We start from the raw sequence: 16,293 nt of genomic DNA, 5'->3' as shown, positions 1-16,293 counted from the left end.
CCCTGACTCTGCCCCCAACCCAGCCTTTAAGGCTAGCTTATTTTCTGCTGCTCCGGAGACTAGAACAGGGAACAATGGATGCAAGCTACAGGAAAAGAGATTCCATCTCAACATTAGGAGGAACATCCTGACAGTAAAAGCTGTTCAACAGTGGAACACATTCCCTCAGAGTGTGGTGGAATCTCCCTCCTTGGAGGTCTTTAAGCAGAGGCTGGATGGCCATCTGTCGGGGATGCTTTGATTGAGAGTTCCTGCATGGCATATTGGGGTTGGACTGGATGGCCCTTGCGGTCTCTTCCAACTCTTATGATTCCAAGGCCTGTTACAGACAGCCAAAATAAAGCTGCTTCGAGTCACTTTGGAGGTATGGTATTTCAATGATACATGCGGCCTAAGAGTCCAAAGGCCGCACCAAAGCCATGCTCCAGTCCTAAGGACTGGAGTGCAGCTTTGGTGAAGCTTCCAGACTCTTAGGACTCATGCATCATTGAAATACCATACCTCCAAAGTGACTCGAAGCAGCTTTATTTTGGCTGTCTGTAACAGGCCCAAGAACAGCAGGAAGAGGGGTTTCCATCCCCCAACCACCATCCTGGCTTGCCTGATACAGTACAGGATGATCATCCGTATTTCTGGTAAGTCATAGAAGTGTCAGAGACTACAAACACATCTCCAGTTTTCCAGGATTAACTGTCTTTTCCTGCAGCAATCCCAAGTGAGTAGCAACAATTCAGCACAATTCCACTCCAAAATGAACATGGCTTATAAAAAGCAAAATTGTGACTTTTAACAGGCAACACCACTGATCAAACATGGGGCAGCTTACAGATAGGAAGTCCTGTTTGTGATACAGAATAGCTACCGGCTGTCCTTTTGTGGGGTGTTGCAGGAACTATCCAGTACAGCACTACCCAGAGGGCTCTCACCACCGCTCCAGCCCCCCACAAACACTGGTTCTCTACAGCATGTGCTGGGGTACATTTTGGCTACCCTCAAGCACCTTTTCTTCCCCAAGTGTACAAGGCAGCTAAACCGCACCAGGGCACCCCACCACAACAGGTGATCAATGGCCATGGAAAGAGCTGCAATGTGGAGACCCCACTATCTCAACTGCTATTCCACACCTGAGGAAGAAAGAGTAATCTCTGTCCTCTCAAGGCTACAATTCAAGGAATAGGCACAACTGATTCAAAGAAATACATAAATCTAGTTCAAAACTTTATATCATGATTGGGTACAGAGAGGAAATACAAAAATAGGTAAAGACACAGAATCCTTCATAGTCAACAGCATGGAAGCAAGAATCCTAAATGTATGTATCTGCACAGACATACCACTGAGGGCAAGAATAGTTACAAATGGACAGGTTTCTTCACATACAGAACTGCTCAACATTCAAATTACAATTATAAAATAAGAACAATTTGAAAAGATGATGGTATAGACTGTTCTTGATTACAAGATGTGCTAACCTCTGAACCCCAAACTCAGGTGAAATTTGGGAGGGAGCAATGTCACCATAAGTGGCACAGTGGACAAGACATAGCATGGGTCCCACAGGGCATCCTCCTGCAAGGTTTTTATTGCTGTTGGAAGACACAAGTCAACAAAAAGGGCCCTTATTGGGGATATCTGCTTCTGAAAAAAATGTTTTGGACACTGCAAAGTAAGAGGGAATCTGTGCATACAAGTTAAGAATCCATAAAGTTTGGGACCAAAATATTCTGACTTTCACATTTTGGGGGATTTTGGAATATCAGTATATACTGGAGACGGACTGAGGATCTGTCTACACCGCCCTCCATTTCACAGATCCTTACGTCTCTTCCAGCCGCATCTCTTTTCAGCCGCATAAATATAGTACAGGAACATAGTTCCAAAAGAATTACGCAACAAACATGGCAACTGACCATGATGGCTAAGACATCTGAAAGTCTAAAAAACCCCAAAATACTTATAGGCTCCAGTCTGGTAGAAACTGCAATCCAGGAATATCTGGAGGCCATCTCGGGTTGTCAACCCCTGATCTTCACCACTCAATCTTCATTCAGCAAAAAATACACAGGCAGTACCTATTTTGTATATAGTCATTTAGATATCTTGGAACTCAGTTTTTGAATATACTTACGCTATGATGCCATGGAAGTTTGACAGAACTGTTCCTAAAGTGAAACCCAGCCCTCTGTCACAAACCGCAACCACTCATTCTTTGGCACAACTGCACTTCCAGAGTTCTCTCAGCTTCTATTCTTTAAGTTAGATCTGATCAGCAATGACCCTCTCCCACAGCCCATCACTGTTTTTTCTGTAGATCCATGGTTTCCTGCTAGGGAATAAGGTCTTATCTGGAAAGGGATGTTCTTTTAAATACATCAGGGTTGCTCTAATGTGGGAAACGAAATGAGGTGGTTCAGCCAGAGGTGAAGTGGAAAGATTCTATAAAGACAAAAATCACACAACTTAGATTTACATCTTTCTTCCTACAACAATTATCAATGTACTGTTATGGTTAGAGTGCTAGATGAGGACTGTAGGAGACCCAGATTCAAATCCTTACTTAAATATGAAGCTCTCATTGGGCAACTCTGACCCCATCCTTATATTTCAACCTAGCCTACTACACACAAGTATGAGAAGAAACAATAAGAGAAACAATTATAGCTCATTAGTTTTGAGCAAAATATAGGGGTCAGAGAGAACCATGTATAAATTGCCTTAAGTTGACTGGAGGATGGGCTGTAAATTGATCGAGTATTCCTGCACAGCAGGGATTTAAACTGAATGGTGGTCTCTTCCTTGCAGTCTCTTCCAATTCCAATTATGCATTTGTTTCAGAAATGTTTGACAGTAGAATAGACAACCTCACAAAATGATGACCTCTCCTTCAGTGGAAGCTTGTAAACAAGATAGTGCCTTTCAGAGATGCTTTAGCTGTGGCTTTCTGCGCTGGCAGGAAATTGGACTAGATGGGCTTCTAATTTTATTACAGCCATTTGGCCAGCACAATGATAAAGCACCAGTTACCTGTAGTATGTATTGATCATCCTGTTGTAGCCAAAAATCCACATGGGGGAAAGGCATCCAGAAGTAAGGCCCAATACAAAGCTGCTCCTTTCTCGAGTCATAAATGTTAACCATCTGTAAAAGCAGAAGATGGAAAATTTTCAAAAGACTACTGCAACAAAGAGCTGCCATTTCCAAATGGGTGCTAGAATATCTATACTGGTTTCCTATTTCCCGTAAATACAACCATTATCTACATTAGGAGGGCAAACAGTACTTTGTGTGTCTTACAGATTGTAAACCGCTTAGGATGTGCTAAGTTCACTATTAAGTGGTATAGAAATGTAAATGTTGTTGCTATTGCTGTATGTGAATACATATATGCCAAAAACACATTTATACATGCATAGGTATTTTCGTGTGTATGTACACAGGTGTACAGTGGTCCATCCACATTTGCTTGGGTTGAGGTTAAAGACCCCCGTGAATGTGGGAAAACTGCTAATAAAAAAGAAACACTATTCTTTTCACCAGACACCTGCCAGAAGCTGATCATATAATCATGTCAGAAGTTCTACAAATGCCCAGAGAAGTGAAACCTGTAGGTTCTCCAGCACAACTCTATGATCAACTTCTAGCAGAGTTGTGCTGGAGGACCGAGATATTCTCAGAAAGAACATCTTAATCAAAACAGCAAATGTGGAGGGCCATCTCTATATATTTATATTCAAGCATTTATCAGCTAACAATGACTCTGATAGCAAACTGCTTCTTACAGTCTTTTAATGCCCACCCAGTTCTCTTAATCTTCTATTTAGCTGGAAATCTTAGAGCAGCATTGGCATTGGGAAGATGGAAAAGGAGGGCTGGAAAAATATAGACTTTCAATATCAGATTGCAGCACTGTGTCTCCAGTAAGAAATGCAATAAACCTGAGCTGGTAAGGAGTGGGGAAAATTTAGAGTGGAAACTCTAGCTACAATTCTATGATTCTAATCATATAGTTGTTGTGTATGCCTGCCTCCAAGAGGAAAGGTAAACTACTCTGCCTCCAGAATCCTTTACTGAGCATGTGTAAACATCAAAACAGAGAAAAAGGGGGAGAGCAGATAAACCAGCATATTAAAAAGACACAGAACTAGAAGACTGTACACCAAAATTGAAATCATAAGTGTGAAGGCTAATGAAAAACAGTTACTCCTGTATACATTTTGGAAGAAACTAAAATGACCTCTAGAAGAGAAATGCATTAAAAAATCCAAAATCCCTAACCCACCCCCCTAACATAAAAACACAAACAAGTCCTAGAAAGAGATTAAACCAAAAAAGAAAAATTAAAAACATTAATATACAAATACACTAAAATGAGATAAAAAATATTTTCAGGTGGAGTCCAGGTAAGGTAAAAGATAAAAGATGGAGGATGAAGGGAGAGAGGGTGTTCTAGTCCGGAAAGGCCTGCTGGAAGAGATCCATCTTAATAGCCTTCTTGAAGGTTTCCAAGATGGTAATCTGACAGATCTCGTCCAGCAAGTCGTTCCAGAGTCTAGGAGCGGCTAATGAAAAAGATCTCTGGGTCACTGCTGAAAGTCTAGTCCTCTTAGGTTGTAGCAGATTCTTCCCAGATGAATGAAGAGTGCAGGGTGGATTATATGGGAGAAGGCACTCCCGCAAGAAGTCAGGACCCAAGCCATGTAGGGCTTGCCCAGAAACTGATAGGCAGCCAGTGGAGAGATTTTAGAACCGGTGTAATATGGGCAGTTCTGGATGTACCCATCTTTTACCTTCAAGATCTTTTCTAGTTCTTTAATAGCTGCCTTCCCATTCCCAGTCTTCTTCTTATTTCTTGACTACTATCACTCTTCTGGCCAATGTTTGACCCTAGGTCCTGATCTCCAGTTCTGTTGTATTGTTTACATATTCACAAACAGAAATACCGGTGTATGCATATGTTATGCATGCTCACACAAACATACACACATCCTTCAAGACAAGGCAAGTAAAACCATATATGAGTTACTTCTAATTTCCTCAAACCAAATGCCATTAGACTCCTTGCAAATCTCCTCTCAGCTTGCCTTGGCTCCTGTTAAGATACTGGCAGACCGCAAATCCTCCACAGGTCCCCTGTCTGGAAATGTTGCATGGAAAACTTCTCCTGTTTTAACATTTACACCTGGAAAAATAATTCAGAATGAAATAAATAATTTGAAAGGCAGCCAAAAGTCACAGGAACAAAACAACTGCTCCAAAACAACTGCATGGCAGGGGGTTGGACTGGATGGCCCTTGTGGTCTCTTCCAACTCTACGATTCTATGATTCTTTAAGAAAGGACTCAAAGCACTGGATTAAAATGACAGGAAAGAGGATTTCCTAAGTATTAGGAAGAGTATCTGACAGTGCACACTGTTTAATAGTGGAAAAGATTGCCTTGGAAGGTGTTGTATTTTCCCCCATTGCAAAAGGATGGCTACATATCAGGCACATTTAAAAAGTAGATTTCCTGCTTTGGCAGGGATTGGGCAGGCTGATGCCTTAGCCATTCCTTCCAGTGCTACAGTTCCACAATAAAATCCAATTAAAGTAAATTAAAAAAACAATTAAATGGCCATATTAAATTATTAAATTAATTAAATAATTAAATCACTTATAAATAAGTAGCACAAAGCACATTGAAATACATCTCTTATTGGGTTCTGACAATGTGTTTTGAAAAGAAAAGGTTTAAGATTTCAGCTTTTTTTCAATTGCTATATTAGAGGTGAGAAAATGTTAGTTCTCAAAATTTTAGAATACTATTTCCCATCATCTAAACTGAGATGGTGGATGCTGTAAGCCTAATAATAATAATAATAATAATAATAATAATAATAATAATAATTGTTGTTGTTGTTGTTGTTATTATTATTTTATTTCTTACCCGCCTCTCCTCATGGCTTGAGGCAGGTTGCAACATAGTTAAAACACAATCATTACATAAAATATGCATATTAAGAGATCTAAGCACTATTTATATTATAATATGTAGAATAATAAATATAAAATTCATATTTAAAATGCCTGAATTAAAACTGCCTGAACAGGCCTGCCAGAAGAGATGTGTCTTCAAATGTGTCTTATATTCCGACAGTTGATTTAGCTGTCGGATCTTTTCCGGATGGTCATTCCACAGTCTTGGGGTGGCCAGTGAGAAGGTCCTCTGGGTAACGGCTGTCAGTCGGGTTCATGCAGGCTGTAGCAACTGCCTCGCAGAGGATCTCAATGTTCAAGGCGTATTGTACGGGAGAAGGCAATCCTGTAGATCACCTGGACCCAAACCATGTAGGGCTTTAAAGTCAAAACCAAAACTTTGTACTTTGCCCGGAAACTGTTTGGCAGCCAATGGAGTGACTTGAGTATGGGCATACTATGTTCACTCCTGGATGTTCCTGTAACCAATCTGGCTGCCATATTTTGAACCAAGTGAAGTTTCCAAACTTGGCACAAATGTATCCCAATGTAAAGCGCATTGCAGAAGTCCAACTTTGAGGTTACCAGCACGTGCACCACTATGTTTAGGTCCTCCAGATATAGGGAGGGACACAGCTGACGTATCAGACAAAGCTGATACTAAGCAATCCTGACTATCGCATCTACCTGGGCTGACATTTGGAGAGACGGATCTAGGAGCATTCCCAAGCTGCCAACACAGTCCTTCGGGGGAGTGTAACCCCATCCAGAACTGGTTCACACACCTCCATTCCCAAATTAGGACCCTTGATGGCAAGCACCTCTGTTTTGTCTGGATTCAGTTTCAATTTGTTTTTCCTCCTCCAGCCCATTACCTCCTCCAGGCTTTCATTCAGAGAAGACATGCTATCTTTAGATGAGGCTATTTTAGAAGGCATGGAGAAATATATTTGGGTGTCATCAGCATACTGATAACACCCTGCTCCATGCCTCTGGGTGATCTCTCACAGCAGTTTCATGTAAATGCTAAAAAATAATGAGGATAGAATGGCACCTTGTGGGATGCCATATAACAGCTCTTTTTTTGTTAGACATACTAGGCACTGTAAGACACCTCCCAAACCTCAGCCTCATATATTTTTCTCTTCTCCATCTGCAGGGTCAAACATTCTACACATTGGTTTATATAAATCACAATTCATGGGTTTGGCATGCTAAAGATAGCGGGTCTCCTCTTAATGAATGCCTGGAAGAGGCAACGTAGCAGGAAATCATAGTTTTGAATTCCTTCCAGATTCAGCCTAAAGTTAGAACAGTGTCAGGAGTAAGTTTAAAGTGATCAGAAAAGATAAAAGATGTATCAGAACAACATCATCTTTAAGAAAACAAAGAAGCAAACAAAACCAAGGAAAAGGCAGAACCATTGATGTTTGTCTTAACTATTTGCTACTTATGTAGATTAGTGCTACCAAATTCAAATGTTACCTACCAATTCCGTAAATAAATGGAAAGTGATTGCCTTTTTCTTGCCTGTCATTTAATTCTGTTATTAAAAAAAAAGACAGAAAGAACGCAGAGTATTACAATTTGCCAGAGAAAATGCACTAGTCAAAGACAGTCAAATATCAGCATGTTTAGAAGGAGGAAAAGAAAAGGTCAGGAAATATTGTGCCAGAAAAGCTGGCTAGAAAACAGCCATGAGGCATGTGCCACCAATGGCCAAGTAGCTGAGAAGGGATTATAGGAGGGGAAGGGCAAAAGTTTAGCTATTCAAAATAATTACCTGTCACACAGAAAGTCACTAAATGGATGTTATCCTGCAAGCAGTCAAATGCTCCTAGGAATAATAGCATGGGCATATGTCAAACTACACGGAAGAATACAAGCTATAAGAAAATACTTTTTATTATTCATTGAGGACACCCACTAAAATACACAGCAAATATACCACAAAGCACAAGGAGGAAAGCAAGCATTTTTCAAGGACATTTCCATTATAAACCTAAGTAGCCTTATCAAGAAGACCTATAACTGTGGCCTATTAATCCAGTCATCACACCAAACCATGGTTAGCAAAACATGGAGTGCACAGGTAACAATCACAGCTTTTTGGACAGGTGGACAAATATTTAATATTCAATTGCGGCCTGCTTTTTTCTACTTGGAGTTCTGGAAGAACAAATGGAAGAGAAAAATGGGATGGTAATATGATAACAGGATAACTGCAGCAAGATTGCTGTATGCACAACACTGGAAGGACTCAGTTGTTCCTTTCCAAGAAGAATGGGTTAAAAAACTCACTGAATTTGCAGAAATTAATAAACTAGCCAATAGAGTCTTTTAAAGATGATTAGAGATTCATTACTGGAAGAAGAAATGGGAGAGATATTTCATTTGCAGAGATATTCGTATTGTGTCTTTTATTAATATTATTGTTAGGAATTTAGTTTAAAATATTATATTATTTTTTATTTAAAAGATATTTTGGAAGTAGAATTAACAGCAAGTTTGAAACCAGGAACTGGCAAGTTGGAAGTAATTTGTTGACCCATGTCCTTTTAGGTATGCAAAAGAATCTTTGAGACTAACTGAAAAAAAGAAACTGGTAGCATGAGCTTTCATAGACTTGAGTCTACTTTCTCAGAATGAAGCTGGTGGCTCATGCCACCAGCTTCATTCTTTCAATTAGTCTCAAAAGTGCTACAAGATAATAATAATAAATAAATAATAATAAATTTTATTTCTACCCCGCCCTTCTATGGAAATGATCAGGGTGGCTTACAAAATTTATAAAAACATTTCAATACAGGATTAAAATTCAGTATAACAGTTAAAACCATTACTACAAAAAAGACAGGAACAGGAAACAGTAAAATAGGAAAATACACATGTCAGGGGCAGAAGAAAAATGAAAAAAAAAGTTACATCGATCCAGGGTCAAAAGGGAAAAAGGGGGGCAGGAAGAATAAACAGAAACAAATAAAGATAAATAAAAATAAAGATCAAAACAAATAAAGATCCCTTTGCATACTGATTTTCTAGACTAACTGGGCTATGTCTTTGAATTCTTGTCCTTTTAAATTAATGCAGTAGTTTTAGTCTGTAAATTTTGTAGACAGACACAGTAGTGGACAAAGTTTTGTGAAGTCAAAGGCTTTCATGGCTGGCATCTATAGTTTTTTGAGGGTATTTCAAGCTATGTGGCCATGTTCTAGAAGATGCCAGGCATAGATGCTGGCGAAACGTCAGGAATAAACTTTTCTAGAACATGGCCACATTGCCCGAAAAACCCACAAAAAAACCTAAAGTTTGGTTTGTTGTGTTTGTTTTATTTGTAGTGTCATTACCTTTTAAGTGTGTTTTATACTTATGAAATATAGATTTCTTGCATGGCAGGGAGTTGGACTGGATGGCCCTTGTGGTCTCTTCCAACTCTATGATTCTATGATATACGTCTGAATAAAAAGAAAATTAAAGGAAGCCATCACAATTTCCTGCTCGTCCCAAAGATTTACCCAACTAATTTATTCAACCCAGGTGCAGTGCTCTCTTGCTGGGAGATTTTTTTCTTTCTGCACCTTATTTTGAGCTCTTGCTAACCTCTCAGACTCTAAACTCTTATGCAAACATCATTCAAATCCAATCAGAACTCTAAATTTGACAGAGAGAGCACAGAAGGAAAATGTGAACTTACTAAGAAGCTGGTTGGTAAGTTGCTGGGATAAATGCCTGTCATCACTGAAACCTCCAACCAGGTGTACTTCCAACCTAAACAAACAACAAATCACATCAATGTCTTGTGCCTTTAGCAGAATAATGAACACAAATCTTTACCTGAGTATGGCCCATTACAGACGGGCTCTTGAGGCGCCCCCATCACGTGCTAGGGGTTGGCCGGGGACCTAGCATCCACACCGGCCTCACCCCTAGCATGTGACGGGGGTGTAATAATGGCGGCACCCAATACACACAGGTGCCGCCATTATTACGTTCTGGATGCATAGCGTCCGCACGTCACGTGTCACTTATGACGTCGCGAGTGCGCCATTGGCGCCTCGCGGCGTCATAACCGCGCCACGGGAAGTAGCGCCATTTTGGGGCTTCTTTTTTGCTCCGCGCAGGAGCCACGCAGTTTGGCTGCTGCGGCTCCCTTGCAGAGCAACCAGCAGCGCTGGCAGACCGCCGCTTTTAGGTGGTCTGTAACACGCCAAGGATTCCATTTTAAATGTGAGATTTTAATAGCACATTTTTAATATAATTAACAGGGTTTGGAGAACTGACTGTTTTCAAATAAGGAGATTTAACAGGGTGTTGTTCTCTTTTTAAAATCTCATGTTATCATTCTGTAATGTAGTGACATCTATATAATAGTAGGTATATGTATATAAAAACATGTGTATATTCGAATGGAACTTTGTGTCAAAATTTCAAAGCAATTGGTGAAGAACTTTCGGAGATTTAAGATTTTGAACAAATGAACATTTACATTTATATTTATATAGACTATTTGATAAATGCTGATGTTGTTTTGACAATTACAACTTAACAAACCTAAGCAGACTGACAGGATTTTTTTAAAACTGACCTTCCACATTCTATGTTAGGAGAAAGCACTTTGACTGCATTCATCATTAATAATACTTCCATTTCTGTATCTGAACCATCACAATGAGTCAGACATGTAGCCCCACTACCTGAAAAAACACAAAGAGAAAAACAGGAACAGGTTTGCTCTCCATGACATATGCAACCATTCACTACATCTGCTTTGGAAAGGCAAGGAGGAAAATTCCCCCAAATCACTACTTTCTACCTTGATTTTGTGAATGAATGTCCCATAGAAGTTATTTCCCAAATTTCAGGGCAGAGGTAGAAGATACACTAAGTCATGAACATGCTCAGTGGTCATGGAATGCTTCCTGCCCTTGAGGGCATGGGAAAGAAAAGAAAACTAGATGAAAACAAAGAAATCTTGCAATGGAAAGCCTGAACATTGGTGGCGGGACTGAACATGAATGCAGCCACACTATCAAGTCTCGTAGCCCACAAATTCAGACACTCACAAATAACCTGACATACAAAAGCTCACCAGGGTTCCTAACCACCTGACAAAAGGGAAGACCAACAGGGCACAATCCTTCTGCTCCCCATCTCCAGTTGTGGCTCTCTCTCACACCCAAGTTTGAATATGAAATACCTTGTTGTTCTGTGCCCTCAAGTTGTTTCTGACGTATGGTGACCTGAAGGCAAGCCTATTGTGGAGTTTTCTTGGAACGTTTCTTCAGTGGGGGCTGCTATTGCTACGTTCTGAGGCTGAGAGCATGTGAACATGAGAGTGTGTAACTTGCCCAAGGTCAACCAGTGAGTTTCTGTGGCTCAGTGGGGATTCCAACCCTACTCTCCAGAGTAATAGTCCAATGCTCAAACCACTACTCCAGTTAAGCTGGCAAAATCTTACCTGTTTTTGTTTGTTTTTTAAATCAGGAATCCAAACTCAACTAACCAGCTGCATGGATAAAACAGTGGCCCAGGATAAAGGCAGGCATACAACCCCTCAAATTAAGGACCAATGAGGTCTAAGAAAATACCATGCCCAGGAATGTGTTCTCAGTACATTATTATTATTATTATTATTATTATTATTATTATTATCCTTTATTTATAAAGTGCTGTAAATTTACACAGCGCTGTACATACACAGCGCTGTACATACAATCTTTTTAATTAGACGGTTCCCTGCCCTCAGGCTTACAATCTAAAAAGACACGACATAAAAGGAGAAGAGAAAGGTGGTGGGGCTAGTAGGCTAATACATATAAAGTACATAGCAATACAGGAAATGGTTCGATAAAACAGGCATCAAAAGAACATCAAATAGTAAGCGACAATTATGCAATGCCTGGGAAGGCTTCTCTGAACAGGATGGTCTTCAACTCCGTTTTGAAGCTGGTTAAAGAAGTGATGGCTCTTGCTCGTGGGGGAAGAAGATTCCAGGAGTGAGAGGCAGTGAGTGAAAAGGGGCGAATCCGGGATGGGGCAGAGGAAATCCTGGGCTGGGACAGCAGACCTTGACTACCAGAACAGAGGGCCCGAGTGGGAAGGTGAGGAGAAATAAGGTCTGATAAGTAAGGAGGGGCCAGCCCATGGAGGGCTTTAAACGTGGACAGCAGAAGCTTATACTGAATACGAAAAGGGAGGGGGAGCCAGTGAAGGGATGCCAACACAGGAGAGATGTGGTCAGAGCGGTGGGCAGATGTGATAATGCGTGCAGCTGAATGCTGGACAGAAATTAAAGGACGGAGGTGAGAAAGAGGAAGCCCAGCCAGGAGGATGTTACAGTAATCGAGTCGTGAGACCACTAGGGCATGGACCAGGATCTTGGCAGTAGAGACGGTAGTAGAGTACAATAAATGTACTATCCCAATACCAAACACATCTGCTTCTAGTTTCCCACATATACTTTCTTTTTACGGGTGAAGCCCAATTTAGGAGAAGGGGAGGAAAGGTTTTTCTGTTTCTACGTTGAAAATCAGGATACAGGTATCTCTAAAACAAACTATAAACTGAGACAAATCTGTGACAACAGAAAACCCTTGATTTCTAAAAGTCCCTTGACTTTTTTCAGCAAGTTGCTTTAAAAGCCAGCAATTTGGTCACGCTTGCACAGTTGCAGGGGTTTAGAGGAGTTTGCAGTACAGATTCCCCCCATTTAGCACCTAGAAATATGAAGGGCTGCAACCCCTAAGCCAGCTTCTAGATCTCTGCTCTTCTGCATCATTCAAGAAGAGAAGTTGCTTAAAAAGTATGTTGTGCAGCCAAGTAAAATGGCTATTTTCTACTTCAAAGGTTGCGGAGATGTGGGATTCGTGTGAAAATTCAACATTTCAAGTTCAGTTTACATTACATCCACAGGCTTTCTGACTAGCTCTACACCACTAGTTCTGCACTAGTTCTACCTACAACAACATATTAGACAATAAAAGACAGCATGGTATAATGCAATGATTCCCAATCTTTGGTCCCCCAGGTGTTTTGGACGCCAGCTCCCAGAAGCCCTAGCCAGCTTGGCCAACATTCAGAAATTCTGGGAGCTGAAGTCCAAAACATCTGGAGGACCAAAGTTTGAGAACTACTGGTGTAATGATTTGAGTGTTGGACTATGACTCTCGAGATCAGGGTTTGAATCCCCGTTTGGCCATGAAAACCCACTGGGTGGCTTTGGGCAAGTCACATTCTCCGAGGGGAAGGCAGTGGCAAACCTTTTCTGAACAACTCTTGCCAAGAAAATCCCATGATAGGTTTATCATCATATGATGAAAATGACCTGAAGGCGCATAAACACACAAGACATGACTAAACCACATCAGAGGAAAAACAAATAGATACCTGTGTGCCTGATCACTACTAGGTGACAGGTAGTTGCATCATCTGATCCAAGAATAGAAACAGAACCTGTTGAAAAATAAGGAGGAGTAAAAGTAAGGTCACTGTTATTTCTATACTATTGCATGTATTGTGACTTGATGCCTACATACCATCCTTAGGAGTGGTTGCTGCAAACTCTCTTTGCTGAACATAGAGAAGTCCTTTGGGACCCACCATTCGAGCAGGCTGGCTTCTTAACTTTTTGGCTTGCTCCTGAGGATAAAAAAGATTTTAATTAAAAAAAAACCCCTCCAAATAAACCAACACTTGGCTACAGAGCAGATACTTTCCAGAGCAGTAGCTTAGGGGCATAATAAACTCCCACCACCATGATATCTGGTGACTGCTGTGAGAATAAGTATTCAACATGTATCAGGTACAAGGAACATGCTACTTGCCCTGGTTTTCAGGGGAAGTGGGAGTAACAGCACCAGAAGAGGATGAGAAAAATGGCAAGGCCTATAATGAGGCTCAAAGACTGAGAAGCACACTGGATGGCCCTTGTACTCACTTCCAAATCTACAATTCTAAGAATAAAAATAATGATTTCCTCTTACTGTTATTGCAGAATCTGCTGTATTTTGTTTTTATGTAACAGAGAAAAAACCCAGGTCCGGTACATACAGCCAAGAAGCAATTCTAGGGTTAGGGACAGTGCACCAACCACACACACCCTAACCCTGCAATGTCACAGTGGTGGCATAATGGCATAGAATTGGAAGAGACCACAAGGGCCATCCAGTCCAACCCCATTCTGCCATGCAGGAACTCTCCATCAAAGCATCCCCATTAACAGATGACCATCCAGCCTCTGTTTAAAGACCTCCAAGGAAGGAGACTCCACTACACTCCAAGGAAGGAATGTGTTCCATTGTTGAACAACCCTTACTGTCAGGAAGGTCCTCCTAATGTTGAGCTGGAATCTCTTTTCCTGGAGCTTGCATCCATTGCTCCGGATCCTAGTCTCTGGAGCAGCAGAAAACAAGCTTGCTCCCTCCTCAATGTGACACCCCTTCAAATATTTAAACAGGGCTATCATATCACCTCTTTACCTTCTCTTCTCCAGGCTAAACCTCCCCAGCTCCCTAAGGGTGTTATGGTTACCAGACCCTTCACCATTTTAGTTGCCCTCCTTTGGACACGCTCCAGTTTCTCAATGTCCTTTCTGAATTGTGGTGCCCAGAACTGGACACAATATTCCAGGTGGGGCCTGACCAAAACAGAATAGAGTGGCACTATTACTTCCCTGGATCTAGACACTATACTTCTATTGATGCAGCCTAAAATTGCATTGGCCTTTTTAGCTGCCGCATTGCACTCACCTTCAACTTGTGGTCTGCTAGGACTCCTCGCTCCCTTTCACACCTACTGCTTTATCACACTCATCCTGAGGGCAGGGAACCGCCTAATTAAAAGATTGTATGTACAGCGCTGTGTAAATTTACACCACTTTATAAATAAAGATTAATAATAATAATAATAATAATAATGAGCAAACAGGATTTAAACAAGAGTTAAACTAAAGAAAACCAGGAAACGTCGTGTGATAAACTTGAGGCTTTTCCTGGTTTCCTCTAGTTTAACCCTCATTTAACTCCTGTTTGCTCATGAGTGTGATAATAACGCAATTAGTCTCGTTAGGCCTTATTAAATCTTACTGCCCTCCATCCTATATCGGTGCACTTCCTTTTTCCGCCCCAAGTGCAGCAAGTAAATGTATCTCTGGTCCAAAACACACTGCAGAAATAACCCAGTTTGAGACCACTTCAGCTGCCCTGGCTCAGTGCTAGGGAATTCTGGGAACCGTCCTTTTGTAAGGCCTTTGGCCTTCTTTGTCAGAGCCCCAATGAACCTCAATTCCCAGGATTCCCTAGCAATGATCCGAGGGGGCAATTAAAGTGGTCTCAAACTGCACTATTTCTGCAGTGCCTTTTGGGCCACGCTTGTTAATCCTCTGAGAGAGTGTGACCAAGGCCTTGACGCGGGATTCGAGCCCTGGTCCCCAGAGCCCAGTCGAGGCTGCCTCCCTGGGCCTCCTTCTCCTCCTCCTCCTCCTCAGGCCTTCTCTGGGCGGAGGAGGGGAAGGGAAGGGCGGCTGCTGCTCACCTCCAGGGCCGGGCAGGAGTAGGCCAGCTCCCCCGGGGGCTGCCCCAGGTCCACCCGCTCGCCATTGAGCAGCAAAGGCATGGCTCCTGGTGGCGACTAGGCCCCGGGCGCCCTCTCTAGTAGTCTCTGCCCACGAAGCCAAGCCTCCGAGGCGGAGCTGGAGGGCGAGGAGAGCCAGCGCAAGGAGACCATGTCAGCAAAGGAAGATGTATCATAGTCTCTGGAGTCAGTAGTATTCAGGGGTCAACGAACTCCGCTCCGCTTCAAGGGATTTTGGACTTCCGCTCCCAGAGTCCCAGGCTATTGGCCTTCATGGCGGAGGCTTCTGGGAGATGGAGTCCAAAAGCTCTCGGAGCAGTAGGCCCCAAACTGTGCTCTTCAAGGGACTTTGGACTTCCGCTCCCAGAGTCCCAGGCTATTGGCCTTCATGGCGGAGGCTTCTGGGAGATGGAGTCCAAAAGCTCTCGGAGCAGTAGGCCCCAAACTGTGCTCTTCAAGGGATTTTGGACTTCCGCTCCCAGAGTCCCAGGCTATTGGCCTTCATGGCGGAGGCTTCTGGGAGATGGAGTCCAAAAGCTCTCGGAGCAGTAGGCCCCAAACTGTGCTCTTCAAGGGACTTTGGACTTCCGCTCCCAGAGTCCCAGGCTATTGGCCTTCATGGCGGAGGCTTCTGGGAGATGGAGTCCAAAAGCTCTCGGAGCAGTAGGCCCCAAACTGTGCTCTTCAAGGGACTTTGGACTTCCGCTCCCAGAGTCCCAGGCTATTGGCCTTCATGGCGGAGGCTTCTGGGAGATGGAGTCCAAAAGCTC

At 42.2% G+C, this 16,293-nt stretch overlaps 1 protein-coding gene across 2 annotated transcripts; it reads right to left on the bottom strand.

Annotated features, from left to right (window-relative positions):
* Positions 1-1,205: 1,205 nt before the first annotated feature.
* On the bottom strand, positions 1,206-16,077 carry NTAN1 (N-terminal asparagine amidase). 2 transcript variants are annotated; one of them, XM_089476875.1, is made up of 10 exons: positions 15,485-16,077; positions 13,489-13,591; positions 13,340-13,405; positions 10,539-10,647; positions 9,648-9,721; positions 7,737-7,790; positions 7,443-7,496; positions 5,082-5,179; positions 3,025-3,138; positions 1,206-2,436 (listed from the first exon to the last, which is right to left on the bottom strand). In XM_089476875.1, the coding sequence occupies exons 1-10, from the start codon at positions 15,563-15,565 to the stop codon at positions 2,257-2,259; spliced, it is 933 nt and encodes a 310-aa protein (XP_089333001.1). In that variant the 5' UTR covers positions 15,566-16,077; the 3' UTR covers positions 1,206-2,256. The 2 variants fall into 2 exon arrangements, with proteins under 2 accessions (XP_089333001.1, XP_089333003.1); XM_089476877.1 differs by lacking the exon at positions 15,485-16,077 and adding an exon at positions 14,701-14,721.
* Between the last annotated feature and the right edge of the window lie 216 nt (positions 16,078-16,293).

This window comes from Sceloporus occidentalis, unplaced genomic scaffold (genome assembly GCF_023333645.1).
Source record: "Sceloporus occidentalis isolate IW3139 unplaced genomic scaffold, rSceOcc1.0.p SCAF_10, whole genome shotgun sequence".
NCBI lineage: Eukaryota > Metazoa > Chordata > Lepidosauria > Squamata > Phrynosomatidae > Sceloporus > Sceloporus occidentalis.
The sequence above is the reverse complement of the archived record's forward strand: the minus strand, read 5'-3'. Positions and strand labels throughout refer to the sequence as shown.

Excerpts from the sequence above, each read along its gene's own strand:
- NTAN1 (XM_089476875.1), bottom strand. The coding sequence starts at position 15,565 with ATGCCTTTGCTGCTCAATGGCGAGCGGGTGGACCTGGGGCAGCCCCCG. Across the intron at positions 13,406-13,488 it reads AGCAACCACTCCTAAGGATG|GTTCTGTTTCTATTCTTGGA; the intron begins GTATGTAGGCAT and ends ATTTTTCAACAG. Across the intron at positions 2,437-3,024 it reads ATGATCAATACATACTACAG|AATCTTTCCACTTCACCTCT; the intron begins GTAACTGGTGCT and ends TTGTCTTTATAG.